The sequence below is a fragment of the Myxine glutinosa genome, chromosome 10 (genome assembly GCF_964187855.1).
Source record: "Myxine glutinosa chromosome 10, kmMyxGlut1.1, whole genome shotgun sequence".
Classification (NCBI taxonomy): domain Eukaryota; kingdom Metazoa; phylum Chordata; class Myxini; order Myxiniformes; family Myxinidae; genus Myxine; species Myxine glutinosa.
In genome coordinates this window covers 125,067,108-125,084,169 of record NC_136270.1, presented here as the reverse complement: position 1 = coordinate 125,084,169, position 17,062 = coordinate 125,067,108, and the positions used below count along the sequence as shown (strand labels likewise).

General features: G+C 41.1%; 1 protein-coding gene across 1 annotated transcript; it reads right to left on the bottom strand.

The window, feature by feature from the left end:
* Positions 1 to 7,769: 7,769 nt before the first annotated feature.
* On the bottom strand, positions 7,770 to 16,798 carry SEC61G (SEC61 translocon subunit gamma). Its single transcript, XM_068126119.2, has 4 exons — positions 16,653 to 16,798; positions 15,055 to 15,157; positions 11,613 to 11,715; positions 7,770 to 8,270 (listed from the first exon to the last, which is right to left on the bottom strand). Exons 2-4 carry the CDS (start codon positions 15,146 to 15,148, stop codon positions 8,261 to 8,263), a joined length of 207 nt encoding a protein of 68 aa, XP_067982220.1. The 5' UTR covers positions 15,149 to 15,157; positions 16,653 to 16,798; the 3' UTR covers positions 7,770 to 8,260.
* Between the last annotated feature and the right edge of the window lie 264 nt (positions 16,799 to 17,062).

Here is a 17,062-nt window from a genome sequence, read left to right as displayed (position 1 = left end):
TGCCACATAATACTATATGCGCTTGTATCTGCCACATAATACTATATGCCCTTGTATCTGCCACATAATACTATATGCCCTTGTATCTGCCACATAATACTATATGCCCTTGTATCTGCCACATAATACTATATGCGCTTGTATCTGCCACATAATACTATATGCCCTTGTATCTGCCACATAATACTATATGTGCTTGTATCTGCCACATAATACTATATGCCCTTGTATCTGCCACATAATACTATATGCGCTTGTATCTGCCACATAATACTATATGCCCTTGTATCTGCCACATAATACTATATGCCCTTGTATCTGCCACATAATACTATATGCCCTTGTATCTGCCACATAATACTATATGCCCTTGTATCTGCCACATAATACTATATGCCCTTGTATCTGCCACATAATACTATATGCCCTTGTATCTGCCACATAATACTATATGCCCTTGCCCCTTGTATCTGCCACATAATACGATATGCCCTTGTATCTGCCACATAATACTATATGCCCTTGTATCTGCCACATAATAGGATATGCCCTTGTATCTGCCACATAATACTATATGCCCTTGTATCTGCCACATAATACTATATGCCCTTGTATCTGCCACATAATACTATATGCCCTTGTATCTGCCACATAATACTATACGCGCTTGTATCTGCCACATAATACTATATGCGCTTGTATCTGCCACATAATACTATATGCGCTTGTATCTGCCACATAATACTATATGCCCTTGTATCTGCCACATAATACTATATGCCCTTGTATCTGCCACATAATACTATATACCCTTGTATCTGCCACATAATACTATATGCCCTTGTATCTGCCACATAATACTATATGCCCTTGTATCTGCAACATAATACTATATGCCCTTGTATCTGCCACATAATACTATATGCGCTTGTATCTGCCACGTAATACTATATGCTCTTGTATCTGCCACATAATACAATATGCCCTTGTATCTGCCACATAATACTATATGCGCTTGTATCTGCCACATAATACTATATACCCTTGTATCTGCCACATAATACTATATGCCCTTGTATCTGCCACATAATACTATATGCCCTTGTATCTGCCACATAATACTATATGCCCTTGTATCTGCCACATAATACTATATGCGCTTGTATCTGCCACGTAATACTATATGCCCTTGTATCTGCCACATAATACAATATGCCCTTGTATCTGCCACATAATACTATATGCGCTTGTATCTGCGACATAATACTATTTGTGCTTGTATCTGCCACATAATACTATATGCCCTTGTATCTGCCACATAATACTATATGCCCTTGTATCTGCCACATAATACTATATGTGCTTGTATCTGCCACATAATACTATCTATATGCCCTTGTATCTGCCACATAATACTATATGCGATTGTATCTGCCACATAATACTGTATGCCCTTGTATCTGCCACATAATACTATATGCCCTTGTATCTGCCACATAATACTATATGTGCTTGTATCTGCCACATAATACTATCTATATGCCCTTGTATCTGCCACATAATACTATATGCGATTGTATCTGCCACATAATACTGTATGCCCTTGTATCTGCCACATAATACTATATGCCCTTGTATCTGCCACATAATACTATATGCGATTGTATCTGCCACATAATACTATATGCCCTTGTATCTGCCACATAATACTATATGCCCTTGTATCTGCCACATAATACTATATGCCCTTGTATCTGCCACATAATACTATATGCCCTTGTATCTGCCACATAATACTATATACCCTTGTGACTCCAACGGTATCACGTGAGATCTCTTATCTTGTTCGGTGTTTTTAATATGAGTGAATCTGATACTTCTGATCAAATTCAAGTGTTATTTATTTTTTTACATAAAATTAGTTGGGTATCGCTTTCTGCAAATGTCCAAGCGATATTAATTTATATCACAATTGATCGGTAACATGGTATCAGACTCGCATGAACAAGTTTTCTTTCTTCCGCAATGGCCCAAAAGTGGAGTGGTGGGAGAACGATGGACGTTGGGTTTGGTGTGTATTTGTCTCGTCCTCGCTCTCCGTGACGTTCAGAGGAACAGGAAGAAACGACGCCATGAGCCTGTGAATTGTGACCAAATTGTCAATGGCTGCAGCATTCGACTCGTCGAGCACAAAGGAATTCTCTGAGTCCATGTTTTCATGGAGCCTCGTTCCTCGATCATTTCCAAGCCATGGAGCAGTTCATCGCATGATGAGCGTTCATCGTTTCTGCCACCATTAGAGCCACTCATCTGTCTTGGCAAATCTATGGATGGTCTCTCTCGACTATAAAGCAGCCTGTTCATCTGGAGAATGACCTCAATCAGGTGCACCCACCGTCCATGAACACCTAGAAACGATGCAAAGAGAATTGAAGAACGATTTCCTGCTCCAATTGCTCATGGCACATCATACTCTCACATACTCCTAAGGCCATAAAGCAAAGAAAAACTATCTCCCGTGTCAAAAATATTGAAGGTTGATAAAAATGACGGTAATGTGTCGAGATAGACAAAGTGTTACCTTGATGAAACGTCAGTCTTGAGCAGATTGCTTCTGGGTCACAGAACAATTATATCAACTTGTCTTTCTCTATTTTACTGCAATAAAAGCGCAAAGCCACGGTTCGTAGCAACACCAGTTGGCACAAATTAAATTTGGGAATGAATTTGTGATTCATTCCTAGCTCTGCGAAATTTTGTGCAACTCCGCATTCTAAAAGATTAGTGGGAGGAGCTTGCACTGCGCATGCGAATTTGCCCGAAGTCCGCTGTGAGAAATGTTTTTCGCACGGACTAATGTGATACGTCACGTAAAAACAATTATGTTGATTCAAATATAAAATATATGAATTCAAAATATATAAGAATTCAAAAATAAATATAAAATCAAATGAATGTAAAAATATTAAATACGTCACCTTCAGCGATCTTAGCGGATCTTAGCGATCTTTCAATCCTGACAAATCTCACACTCTTAGGATGTCTCTCCGAAAAGACCGACTGGACAACCCTCCCATCTACTTTCTGAATAATCCTCTCCAAGTTCTGTCACTCAAGCTTTTGGGTCTCACTATCTGCCATGATCTTTCCTGGGAAAACCACATTTCAAATCTGGCCTCCAAAGCCAGTCGCCGACTGGGCATCCTCCGTCATGCGAAGCCCTTCCTTGGCACACCTGAGCTCCTCACCACATACAAGGCTTTCATCCGCAGCTCAATGGAATACTGCTCTCCCCTCTGGGCTGGTGCTCCTGCCTCACACCTAGCTCGTCTTCACGCTGTTGAAACCAAAGCGTTCAGAATCATTGGAATCTCCCGCGATGACGCTATCTCCGAGGGCCTTTCACTCACTCACCGCAGGCAGGTTGGTGGTCTTTCCGTCTTCTACCGACTCCTCTCCGGCCTTGCTCCCCCAGCTCTCTCTGGGCTCTGTCCCCCAAATATTCCTGCAGGTCGCACAATATCTGCCTACAACCCTCTTATGGTTAAACTGCCAAACTCAAGACTCTCTGCTCACCTTTACTCCTTCATTCCTCTTTTCTCCACCTCTGGAACAAACTCCCTCACTCTCTTCAATCCCACTCCTCCCTCCAGGTCTTTAAAACGGCTGTTCACCACCATCTCTTATCTTCCCCAATCCAAAACCTTGATCTTTTCTACCCCCGCTAATTTCACCCCAAATCCACTTTTTTGAGGTGACTGTTGTCTTCTTTCCTGGAAGTCCTTGGTGTCCTTGCGTTTTATACCTATCCTGCCTCCCCCCAGGCCCTCTCCCTCCCACACATCTCCCGAAGTCCCTGCTCTCAAATGTTGTGTTTGTGTGCTTCCCCCCCTTCTCTCCCCATCTTGTCGACCGCTCCCCTTTTTATATACTTTGTTTGCTTGTTTGTTTGATTTGTTTCTTTGATAAATGTTAGCTCGTTCACGAGCCTCGACTCTGTATACAAAAAAAACCGTCCGACATATGATGCATACGCCATGTGGAACACAAGTCCTCAAGTAAATCCATCACGTAAACGCGACACAAATATTTTTCATCCACGTCCATGGACTTGCTACATTACAGTCCATTTTACACGTGGAAACCAACGATTCAGTCGGCCCAAAACTGTCTGAACGCTGAGCTTTGATAATTACACCATCTCAAAGCTGTTTCCAAAAAATATGACTGGAGCTACCTTTTCAGCTCCTACTCAACATTTACAATGAGGAAAAACATGTCGGCCGTGTGCAGCAGGTGGAAAAAGCAGCTGGAAATCGGTTTTCGTTCCTTGACTGAGGTGAAACTTGAAATTTCGCACATGTATAGCCAACAATATGGTAGATTCTGGGTAAAAAGTTCTCCCTGAAATATCTGCCCAACACGGCGCTGTGGGGGTGTTCAAGTTTCCTATCAGGGTCCAAACTCCGCTTTTTGGCAAGTCGGCCATTTTTAACGACTCATATCTCCAGCATAATACATGGGCTATTGTACTTGGTGATCTTGAAGACTGGATAACATGCTTAAATTCTAAATCCTAAGGTTGTACTTGCTTTATTAAAATAATTGTCATGACAAACACAGTGATTTTTACATAAATAATCGCAACCATTCTCGTTTCCGATACATCAAAGATTCCTAACTTATCAAGGTAGACAAGTAATTATACAAACATAAAAACACCCACTGTGAATATCTGTCAAATGAAGTATCAAGGTCTTGTAATCAATAATGGTCCTGTTGTAGTTATCGCAATCAGGTACTTCAGTAAATCAGGATTTGAGGATTGGCATTTGGGGTTTTTGGCCTTTTCCATGCACCCGTTGCTTCAAAACTAGACAAGTCAGACAGTCTAAACTGCAGTTTCTGAGATATCAGAACAGGGTTTTCAAAGAGGAATCAACATATTAATTATTATCAACAATTCAATTCAATCAATCAACAATGTCGACCGTCAATTATGGAAGAATAATCATGCCTGGAGTATTGCGATTTATCCAAAGAATCATTATCTGCCACATTTTGATGTACTAATGGGTCCGTTGGACCACATTTTCTTTGGTCCTCACCTTGTAGCATACCTGCCTGCTGTACTCGGTGGGAGGGTGTGGGGGGTTGTGGATCTTTGGGGACTTTTGGGTCATCCTAGGTCATTTAGATCTTCATGGTCTTTTGGGTCCTCTGGGACATTTGGGTGTTTATCTTGGGAATCTTAAAGGGTCTTCAAAAGTCAAAGGGCTCAGAAGTTTAAGGGGCTAAAAGGTACTTTACAACAGTATGTAATTAATTGATAGACGTACGTATTTAAAAGATACAAGCATGCCTCACACACACATACACGCACACACACACACACACACACACACACGCTATCCGCACCCTATATCTGGCAAATAAAATACATTAACTTCTTCATGCAAGTGTATGAATCAAATTGGCACCCCTTATATTAACTTTTCTAGAGCATTACTTGGTTCCTCCTCAGAATACAAGGGTAGTACAGCAAAGCTATGGGAATGTCTATTCTTTTCTATAGTTTGCCACATGGCACATACCCTTATATAAACGTGCCTTTTCTATGCCCCTGGCATTTTACTCAATAATAATTTTAATATGGAATAATGTTGTTTGGAACTGAGTGAATACAATTATGATTTTGAATTTCCAACCGTACGGAACTGCTCCATATCCGGATGTAACGTCAGTAAGGATTTAAATATTTGTTTATGTCACGAGTGTTCGTGAAATTTTATTTATTATTTATATTAATGCTATTTAATTTGTGATTGGAGTTATGCTGTTTGAAATGAAAGAGATATTGAGGTTGAATGAAAGAGATATTGAGGTTAAATGAATGACGTGAGGGTTTCTACTTCTAACCGTGACATTCATGGATCGCCATATGCAGATTCGCTATTGACTGGGTATAGAACCATTGAAACGGGTACGCTTTCCGTGCAGGTCCTTGCACGAACATGTATACCACATCACTGATAAAATAATAATCATTTACACAAATGTATACCACCACATCTACGATATAAGAGAGATGTTGGTCTGTGTGTCACCATTTTTCTCAGATGGCTGAACGGATCTTCGTCAAACTTTCAGAGGTTCATCAGTGAGTGCCTGGGAGTGCATAAGGCCAAAAAAAAAACATTTTTTGAAAAACAAACATGGAGCACCAGCCCAGAGGAGAGAGCAGCATTCCATCAAGCTGCGGATGAAACCTTGGTATGTGGTGAGAAGCTCAATCGTGCCATTAAACCTTGATTTAATTAATGTAGTTAAAAAAAAAATAATAATAATAATAATAATCGCTCGATAGTGCCAAAGCCTTTTTAAATTAATGACAGTTATATACAAGTACACATTCACATAAATAAATACAAAACAATCACCAGACATTTGAACACAAATAAATCAAACAATTCCAGAAGTGTACAAGGTTGGTAGTACGGCTTCTTCTTCTTCTTCCTGATCGGCATCACACTTAACTCAGAAACGTGATGAACACCCTTCCTCTCCTGCCTCCCTTCCCCCACTCCCCCCATTGTGGAGTATCGTTGAGAGAGAGGAAGACAAATGATGAATTGCAAAAGATGATGGGAATAGAGCCTGTGATGGATGCTGTGAAGAGAAACAGGTCGAGATGGTTTGGTCATGTGTTGAGGAAGGATGAAAGTGACTGGTTGAGAAGAGTGATGGAAATGAATGTAGAAGGAAGTAGAGGAGGGGGAAGACTGAGAAAGACTTGGCTAAAGGTGGTGGAAGAAGAAATGTGGGCAAGGGGGTTAACAAGAGGAGATACAGAAAATTCTGGAAGTCGGTCATGTGCGCCACCATCTTGGTTTGGGTAAAATTGCGCGAAAGTTGGCGTAAACCGATCATCGCCGCTCTGGATTCTTCCGCTTGTTGGCTGTGCAGCTGACAATACAGCAGCTTTTCGGCATTTTGCAGTTTCAAACTGTGACAAACATGCGAATGGCGCCCAATGTTTTCCCCAATTCCAAGATCGCGGTGCCGCGGTGCGTAGCTGTGATGTCATGCCGACTTCCAGCATAGGGCAAAATGGAGAAGATTGTCGTGTGGCCCGCAAGGCTTACCCCCTCTCGAGCAGGGAAAATGGCCTTAAAATGCCTGTTGTTGTATTTAACGAGGGATAATGGACAATTATCTAATTGGGGATAAGGATAAATATTTAACTAGTGATAATGGCTCATGATTTAACAAGGAATAATGGATAATTATCTAACTGGGGATAAAGATTTAACTATGGATAATTATCAAACTGGGGACAATGGATAATGATCAAACTGGGGATAATGATTTAACTATGGATAATTATCAAACTGGGGATAATGGATTATGATCAAATTGGGGATAATGGATTATGATCAAACTGGGGATAATGGATTATAATCAAACTGGGGATAATGGATTATGATCAAACTTGGGATACTGTTAAACCCCCACCCCTCCCAAAACTTTGCTTATGTATCCATCTTGTTCATCACTTGCTTTATCCACTCATCGTTACCTGCATCCCCTGGTTCTCCGTCGCCATCGACTTTCTTCCTCCGTCCTGCTGTTGGCATGTCACCTTTCTCCTGCTGTTCCCTTTGCTATGTTGTGTCCTGATCTGTTCTGATCTGTTCTGTGTCCTCGCTCTTCCACGAACTTAGACCTTTATTTAAAAAATCATTACATTCATTTCACACTGTAAAAAGTCATTTGCCACCAGTTTTTTTTTTTTAATCGAAGTAAAAAAACAAAAAAGGAAGGCAATTTTTAAAATCAATGTCGAGCGCGAGTTGATGGACCTCTGACAAAACAAGTCCATTCTGCAACTCGTACGAAAAACACAAAATACGTTGTCATTTGAAAGGAAATCTTGGCAATATGATATTCTGAGTTAGATGAGCAATGTTTGCAGATGTTAAAAGCAATTTAAGTTCAAACATTTCGCATGCACCAATGCCTTGTAACCAAAATTTAAAGACGACAATGTTTTATTATTAAAATGTTCATTTATGTTCAATGTGTTCAACAAGAAAAACAACTGTTCAGATCCACATTCTTATTCAATCACAAATATTTCGAAATAAATTCTGACAGTGATGCCAAGGTAAAACATGACATGACGAGAAGGGTCCACAGATGCTGTCAACTTGCTCCGTCCTTCACCAACCATCACCAACCATCACCAACCATCCACAAACTAGCCCCCACTAGAAGTAAAAACACAATTTCATCCGTTCGTACGATGTGACACATATACCACATCACTGACAAAATAATAATCATTTACATACATGTATACCACATCACTGATAAAATGATAATCATTTACACACATGTATACCACATCACTGACAAAATAATAATCATTTACATACATGTATACCACATCACTGATAAAATGATAATCATTTACACACGTGTATACCACATCACTGATAAAATGATAATCATTTACACACGTGTATACCACATCACTGATAAAATGATAATCATTTACACACGTGTATACCACATCACTGATAAAATGATAATCATTTACACACGTGTATACCACATCACTGATAAAATGATGATCATTTACACACATGTATACCACATCACTGATAAAATGATAATCATTTACACACATGTATACCACATCACTGAAAAAATAATATTCATTTATACACATGTTTTATCAGTAATGGGTCTCACAATCTGCCATGATCTTTCCTGGGAAAACCACATCTCCAAGCTGGCCTCCAAAGCCAGTCACTGACTGGATGCCAGTCACTGACTGGGTATCCTCTGTCTTGAGAAATCCTTTCTTGGCACGATTGAGCTTCTCACCACATACCAAGGTTTCATCCGCAGCTTGATGGAATACTGCTCTCCCCTCTGGGCCAGTGCTCCTGCCTCACACCTCGCTCTGCTTCACATTGCAGAAACCAAAGCTTTCAGAATCATTGATATCTCCCGTGATGAAGCTGATTCTAAGGGCCTCTCACTCTTTCACTGCAGGCAGGTTGGTGGTCTTTCTGTCTTCCACCGACTCCTCTCTGGCCTAGCTCCCTCAGCTCTGGCTGTGCTCTGTCCCCAAACATTCCTGCAGGATGGACAAGGTCTGCCAGCAATGCTCTTCTGGTGAAACTGCCAAAATCAAGACTCTCTGCTCACCTTCACTCCTTCATTCCTCTTTTGTCCCGCCTCTGGAACAGACTCCCTCGACAAACTCCCTCGTTTCAATCCCACTCATCCCTCCAGGTCTTCAAAACAGTTGTTCACCACCATCTCTTATCTTCCTCCATCCAAAACCTTGATCTCTTGTACACCCTGTAAATTCACCCCAGATCCACCTTTTTGAAATACCAACTTCTTTCCTGGAAGTCCTCGTAGTGTCCATCTTGTAAGGTATATCCCAGCCCTCTCCCTTCCACCAATCTCCTTATGTCCCTGTTCTCTACTGTTGTTGTGCTTCCCTCTCTTCCCCTCTTGTCTCCAGCTCCCTTTATTATTTGTTCCATGTGTTCGCTCTTACACGAGCCTCAACTTATTTATTTATTTTAAAAAAATTGTAGCCGAAGCTTTTGAGATTTGCCTCATCTTTAAAGGTTAATTTCCACAATCTTGGCCACATTTTAAAAACCAATCAACATTAACTAGCTGCCTTTTATATTTTTGAAAATCAGGGCAAATTTTTGATACAAGTCATAGTCTGAAATTGTAGGCATCTTAAATGCAATTTAAGCATACAGTCGTGGCCAAAAATATTGGCACCCTTGCACTTTTTTCAAATAACTCACAATTTTATCTAAAAAAAAGTTTAAATTGACAAAAGTATTTGGTCTCCACAATTCTTTAATTCACTGTTAATATGACAGAAACTTTGTTTTTGATTCAGAACTTAATATATCCTTTTAGATTAGAAGATAAAAAGAAATGGCATTGACAAAATTATTGACGCCCTTGACTTAATATTTGGTAGCACAACCTTTGGACAAAATAACTGCAGTCAAGCTCTTCCTATAGCCATGAATGAGTTTCCTACACCTCTCTACTGACAGTTTGGCCCACTCTTCTTGTGCAAACTGCTCCAGTTCTCCCAGATTTGAAGTGTGCCTTCTCCCAACTGCTGTTTTCAGATCTCCCCACAGGTGTTCAATGGGATTTAGATCTGGACTCATTGCTGGCCACTTCAGAACAGTCCAGCGTTTTGTCTTAAACCATTCCTGGGTGCTTTTTGAAGTGTGTTTGGGGTCATTGTCCTGCTGCAAGACCCAAGACCTTTGACGGAGACTCAGCTTTCTGACACTGGGTTGAACATTGCGCTCCAAAATGCCTTTGTAATCTCCTGATTTCATGATGCCATGCGGACATTCAAGGCACCCATTGCCAGAGGCAGCACAGCAACCCCAAAACATCACTGAACCTCCACCATATTTGACTGTAGGGAAGGTGTTCTTTTCTTTGAAGTCTTCATTTTGTTTTCTGTAAACATAGAGATGATGTGCTTTACCAAAATGCTCTAATTTGGTCTCATATGTCTGCAGGACATTCTCCCAGAAGGATTTTGGCTTGTTCAGGTGTGTTTTGGAAAACTCCAGTTGGACTTTCTTATGTCTCTCTCAGCAGTGGGGGTCTTGCTGGGTCTCCTACCATAGAATTCCCTTTCATAGAGTTGACGATGGATGGTTGAATATGTGATGCTGGTTGAAATTGTCGTATCTTATGTCTGAAGGTCAGCTTGAATCGGTTTGGCAGTTGATTGAGGTGCTTTCTCTGCCATTCGAACAATCCTTCGCTGCAATCTTCAATCAAGTTTTCTCTTGCGGCCACGTCCAGGAAGGTTGGCTACAGTGCCATGGGCCTTAAACTTCCTGATAACATTGCGTATGGTGGACACAGGAACATCAAGGTCGCTGGAGATGGACTTGTAGCCTTGAGATTGTCCATGCTTGGCTACAATATTGTGTCTGACCACCTCAGACAATTCTCTGGTTTTCTTTCTTTTCTCCATTGTCATTGCGGAACACACAGTGACACAAAACAGCAGAATGACTCCTTTTCTCTTTTCAAACTGGTTGAATGAGTTTATATTGGAGGTACCTGCAACTCACCATGGTGAGTTCAATTCCAAATCAAAGAAGAATCATCTGCTTGAAATCTAATTATTTCTAACAACTTCTAAAAGGTTCCAATAATATTGTCTGGGCCATTTTAGGATTAATGTTTGGAATAAGTGAAGATTTGGTATTTTTTTCAGCTTTTTTGTTTTGTTCCACTGCAAACCAAAGAAATATATTTGTGGATACCAAAATATTTTTTTAATTTCAACAATTTTCCGGAAGAAATGGTGCATTATTTGAAAAAAGTGCAAGGGTGCCAATATTTTTGGCCACGACTGTACTAGTGATTAAAATAAATGGTAAGCAGGATATGCAGGGAGGTACATTGAGGAGAATGACATCTGCAGTTTAACCACATAATGCTTAGGCGGCCCCAAATGACCCTTTTCATGAACAAAGAATAATGGAGGCACTGAAAAAATAATCGCTTGGAAATGAACTTACACAATGATGTTGTTGATCGGGATGTGAATAAGTTTCACAAAGAATCCAATGAAACCCATGATCGCAAATCCAATTGCTGTTGCGATGGCAATCTTCTGAAACTCTGCAAACAAAGGAACAAATACAATACATCAACGAGGCAATTCAGAGAACACGATACCTCGCGCAGTGGTGAAGTATATATTTCAATTTTAATAAAATGATTTCAACATGTAGAATGCTGACTTTGAGTATACTTGTAGTGCTGGGTGCACCAGATTCTGACACAAGTATTCTTGTCGAAAACATTAGGCTATTGCATTGTAAACAGAATATGCTGCCGTGCAAGAAAACGCAACAAACAATCTGGAGGCGGTTCGGTGTACATAAATAAACGTACGAATCATGATCTTCATTGTTGGTCTCAATGAGAAGTTTTGCCACTTCATTTGCATGCAGACGTGTCATTTTTTAAGGGTAATGACAGGTAGCAAAAAAGATAAAACACGTGGTACTCAGCACACAATCTACCATTAGCAATGATGTAATACCGATGTCGATTCAGTGCTAGAAATTGTCATACGAGATAGCTCGTACCTGGCATGGGCAATTGAAAATCATGTCCCACTGCCTGCTACGAGCTTTCTCACAATGTGGGGTTTCCAAATCGACGGATAAGAAATTAGCTTTGCTCATATGAGGGTAATATTTGAAAATAAAGTATATGCACAATGCACATGCATACTTGGCTTGCAAATGGGAGTGATACAGTGCATTCAGTATTCAGACCCCTTCACTTTTTTCACATTTTGTTATGTTGCAGCCTTTTGCTGAAATCGTTTAAATTCATTTTTTCCCTCATCAATCTACACTCAATACCCCATAATGACAAAGAGAAAACAGGATTTTAGAAAGTTTTGCAAGTTTATTAAAAAGAAAAAACTGAAATATCACTGACATAAGTATTCATACCCTTTGCTATGACACTTGAAATTTAGCTCAGGTGCCTCCCATTTCTCTTGATCATCTTTGAGATGTTTCTACACCTTGATTGGAGTCCACCTGTGGTAAATTCAATTGATTGGACATGATTTGGAAAGGCACACACCTGTCTATATAAGGTCGCACAGCTGACAATGCATATCAGAGCAAAAACCAAGCCGAGGTTGAAGGAACTGCCTGCAGAGCTCAGAGACAGGATTGTGTTGAGGCCTAGATCTGGGGAAGCCTACAAAAAAAATTCTGCTGCATTGAAGGTTCCCAAGAGCACAGTGGCCTCCATAACTCTTAAATGGAAGAAGTTTGGAACAACCAGGACTCTTCCTAGAGCTGGCCGCCCGGCCAAACTGAGCAATCGGGGGAGAAGGGCCTTGGTAAGAGAGGTGACCAAGAACCCGATGGTCACTCTGGCTGAGCTCCAGAGATCCTGTGTGGAGATGGGAGAAACTTCCAGAAGGACAACCATCACTGCAACATTCCACCGATCTGGGCTTTATGGCAGAGTGGCCAGACGGAAGCCAAACAGTTCAATATTGGTTTCATCAGACCACAGAATCTTGTTTCTCACAGTCTGAGTCCTTTAGGTGCTTTTTTGCAAACCCCAACCGGGCTTTCATGTGTCTTTCACTGAGGAGAGGCTTCCATCTGGCCACTCTGCCATAAAGCCCAGATCGGTGGAATGTTGCAGTGATGGTTGTCCTTCTGGAAGTTTCTCCCATCTCCACACAGGATCTCTTGAGCTCAGCCAGAGTGACCATCGGGTTCTTGGTCACCTCTATACCAAGGCCCTTCTCCCCCGATTGCTCAGTTTGGCCAGGCGACCAGCTCGAGGAAGAGTCCTGGTTGTTCCAAACTTCTACCGTTTAAGAATTATGGAGGCCACTGTGCTCTTGGGAACCTTCAATGCAGCAGATTTTTTTTTTTTGTCGGCTTCCCCTGTTCTATGCCTCGACACAATCCTGTATCTGAGCTCTGCAGGCAGTTCCTTCGACCCCATGGCTTCGTTTTTGCTCTGATATGCATTGTCAGCTGTGAAGCTGTGTGATTATATGTCTATTAATTACGTTCTCTTTGAACGCTGGTTGCATCCTGTCTATTAATTACGTACTGTTGGAAAATACCTTTAGACCCTTTAGACTGTTGAGATCCCTTAGATCTTTGAAGACCCTTTGAGTCCCCCAAAACCCTTAAGACCACAAAATACCCCAAATACCCAAAACACTCTGCAGACACAAAAGACCCGAAAACCCTGATGAACCCAAAATACCTAAAAGACCACAAAGAACCTTTAAGACCCAGAGAACCCAAAATACCTCAAAGATGCTGAAGACCCTGAAGACTCAAAATACCCCAAATATTCTGAAGACCTCAAACACCCTGCAGACTCAAAAGATCCCGAAGACCCTGAAGACCCTTAAATTCCTAAAATACCCTCAAAGACCACAAAGACTCAATATACCACAAAGACCCAAAATACCATGAAGACCCAAAAGATCCAAAATGCCCTTAAGCCCACTTTTACCTTGAAGACCCTTTCAATACTTTGCACACCTAATGGGGGTAGAGGCACTGTTGTCTCGAAGCAGAATAGTTAACCCCTCCCAGTCCTTTTTGTTGCAGAAAATAGGGCAAAATGGAGAAGATTGTCATGGGGACCGCAAGGCTAACCCCCGCTCTAGCAGGGAACATGGCCTTAAAATGCATGTTGTTGTTGTTGTAGTCCTTTCTGTTCTGCGAAGAGACAACTTTCTACATTTGTCTTGTTTCAATCCAAAGGGCTGATTGTTCTGCTTTCGTTTTTTGTGTAGCCCCCACCTCGAGTGGCCTAAGGCTTTGTGATGGGCAATATCCCATGAAAAAAAACAACAACAAAAAAAACTTTACATCCCTTCACCCTTCAAACCTTTTATACCCTTTAAACCTTTGCACCCCTTAAGTCCCTTTTGACCCCTTAGACCTTAACACCATTTATACCCCTTTCACCCTTCAGACAGATTAGACAACTTGGAACCTTGACCATTTAGAGCTTTACACCACTTGGAACTTTTTTGATTACAAATAAATAATATCACTAATATTACAAATACATTTGCACAATAGACATGTTTGTATTATGATTGGTGTAAATCATGACAACACAGAAACTCAAATTCAGTCAGGTAATTTTCCTGACTTAAAACAAGCCTGTGCCTCTGCGGCGATGTGTGGTGAGGCGAGCGCAGCGAGCCAGTCCATGCTACTAATAGATAAAATCCTGTTTCCTTACGTTGTACCCTCATCGTGGCCTTATGTTGTACCTTCATAGTGGCCTTATGTTGTACCCTCGTAGTGGCCTTATGTTGTACCCTCATAGTGGCCTTACATTGTACCCTCATAGTGGCCTTACGGTGTACCTGCTCTATGGCAGCTAGGTTTAAATTGAAAAGAATGCAACCCTTTTGGAACAATCGTGCTAAATGCTTACCTTTACGGTCTGGTTTCGTGCAGCGTTTCACAAGTCGAATAGAGTCCTTCCCAAACTGTCTTGCAGGTTCAACAAATTGATGCACCTGATCCATGACTAAGCACTGTGGGTAATAAAAATGAAAAACATGTGAAATTATTACTTCCTCTACGCACTGATATATGGCAAGAGTAGCTTGCACGTAAACTACGTGCAAGACAGACAGACATTCGATTAGGCAGCACCAATGTGCCTTCGGACCAGAACAAATAGTATAGAGGAATTGAATGGGTTTGCAGTTTAATTACCCTCGCCAGAGGAAAGGGTATTGCATGTGGGTCCGTTTGCTTATCTGTTTGTCCGCACAGAACGCGAGTTGGTGTATTCATTATATTTGACCCCCAAATACCTTTAGACCCCCTGAAATACATAAAATCCTTTAAGATCCCCTAAGATCCTTCAGACCCCTTCCCCCCCCATCCCAAGACCCTTTAGACTCCCCCTCGCCCCCCAAGACCGTTTAATACCCCTAAGACCATTTATAACACCAAGACACTTTTGAACACTAATTGTTTTGACCCTTTAAAACTTAAGTCCTTGTAGATGCTATAGACCCTATAGAAGGCAAAACCCATTAGAACCCGCAGACCCTATTAGATCCTTGAGAACCCCAAAGGCCCTTAAGACCACCTAGACCCTTTTAGACCTTTTAATAACCTTTAGACCCTTATTAGAAGTACTAAGACCCTTTAGACGATTCCGACCATTTAAACTTTAAATTACACCCTTACCCCAAAGGCCCCTTCAACCTTTTAAGACCCTTTAGACCATTTTGACACATTAACGACTTTCGACCTTTTCAACTCGACCATTTAGAGTTTAGACCTTTCATTCAGAACATCTTTCCATTTATTTGCTGCACAAAATACACCACACATTTGCTGCATTTGCTGCATTTGCTTTCTAGTTCGCCATGATTTTGGAGGGAATGACCAATTCGATGATTGGAACAGAAGAGCTGGAAAAGGGCAAAACGGAAGAACAAGTGCAAAGTGTTGGAACCAATTCACCATCAAAGTAGGTTCTTCCCCTCGTCCCTTTACAAGGACGAGGCTCATGGAAGAGCAAGGTAGAACCGACAGTGGGACGAACATCAAGGGAATGAATGAATCGGAGGGAGGACATTGAAACTAGCACATGAGATAGATGTGAGGGTGGTGTATTGATTGTTGAAGTCCTGGAGCGAAGACCGACACAAACAGCCTCTGGAATGCGATTACGTAAATGGAAGATGTGAGAAATAACAATAAGAGAGGAGGTGTGCAGTCAACCTGGATTTGGATGAATCAAAGAGGTTACTAGAAGAATGCGTACATCCTCTTTGGGACTGGGAGGTACACAAATGGTACGTTCAACTTACAATTAAACTTACACATCTGTTTGAAAAAAAACAAAACACTTATTACACATTCACGACTTCGATTCAAACCGATAGAGAAAATAATGATCATTGAAGGATGAAGCGAAGGACTTCAGAACTCATTCCTTCATTAATACAATACTTGTAGATAAATACGTCTCAATTATAAGGGATGTGGCAGTTGGGGGTCAGCTTTTACCTTCTGGTACGTCTGAGGAACGAATCCGATTCAAATAAATACCACTAACTCCAACTCAAACGCCCACTAACTCAGACTCGTACAAACACCCACTGCCACTGCCCCGCGGACTGTCAAGCTTTGCGCATGCGCGAAAGAACTGTCGCGTGGCAAAACGTCATATCCTGTCATTATTGTATTTTTCACTTTAATTTTAGAATTGGATCGAATCACCTCCAGATCAAGAGGAATATATATAAACATATAATTATATATATATATATGTATATTACTTTACAGTAGTACCGGGAAATTAAAGGATCCGGATATGACGTTGTGTAAAATGGCGGCCACGTGATCCCTTCCAATGGAGCTAGTTTTCCCACATTCACGGGTCATTTAAAGTACTTCGCCACTTCGCACCAAAAATA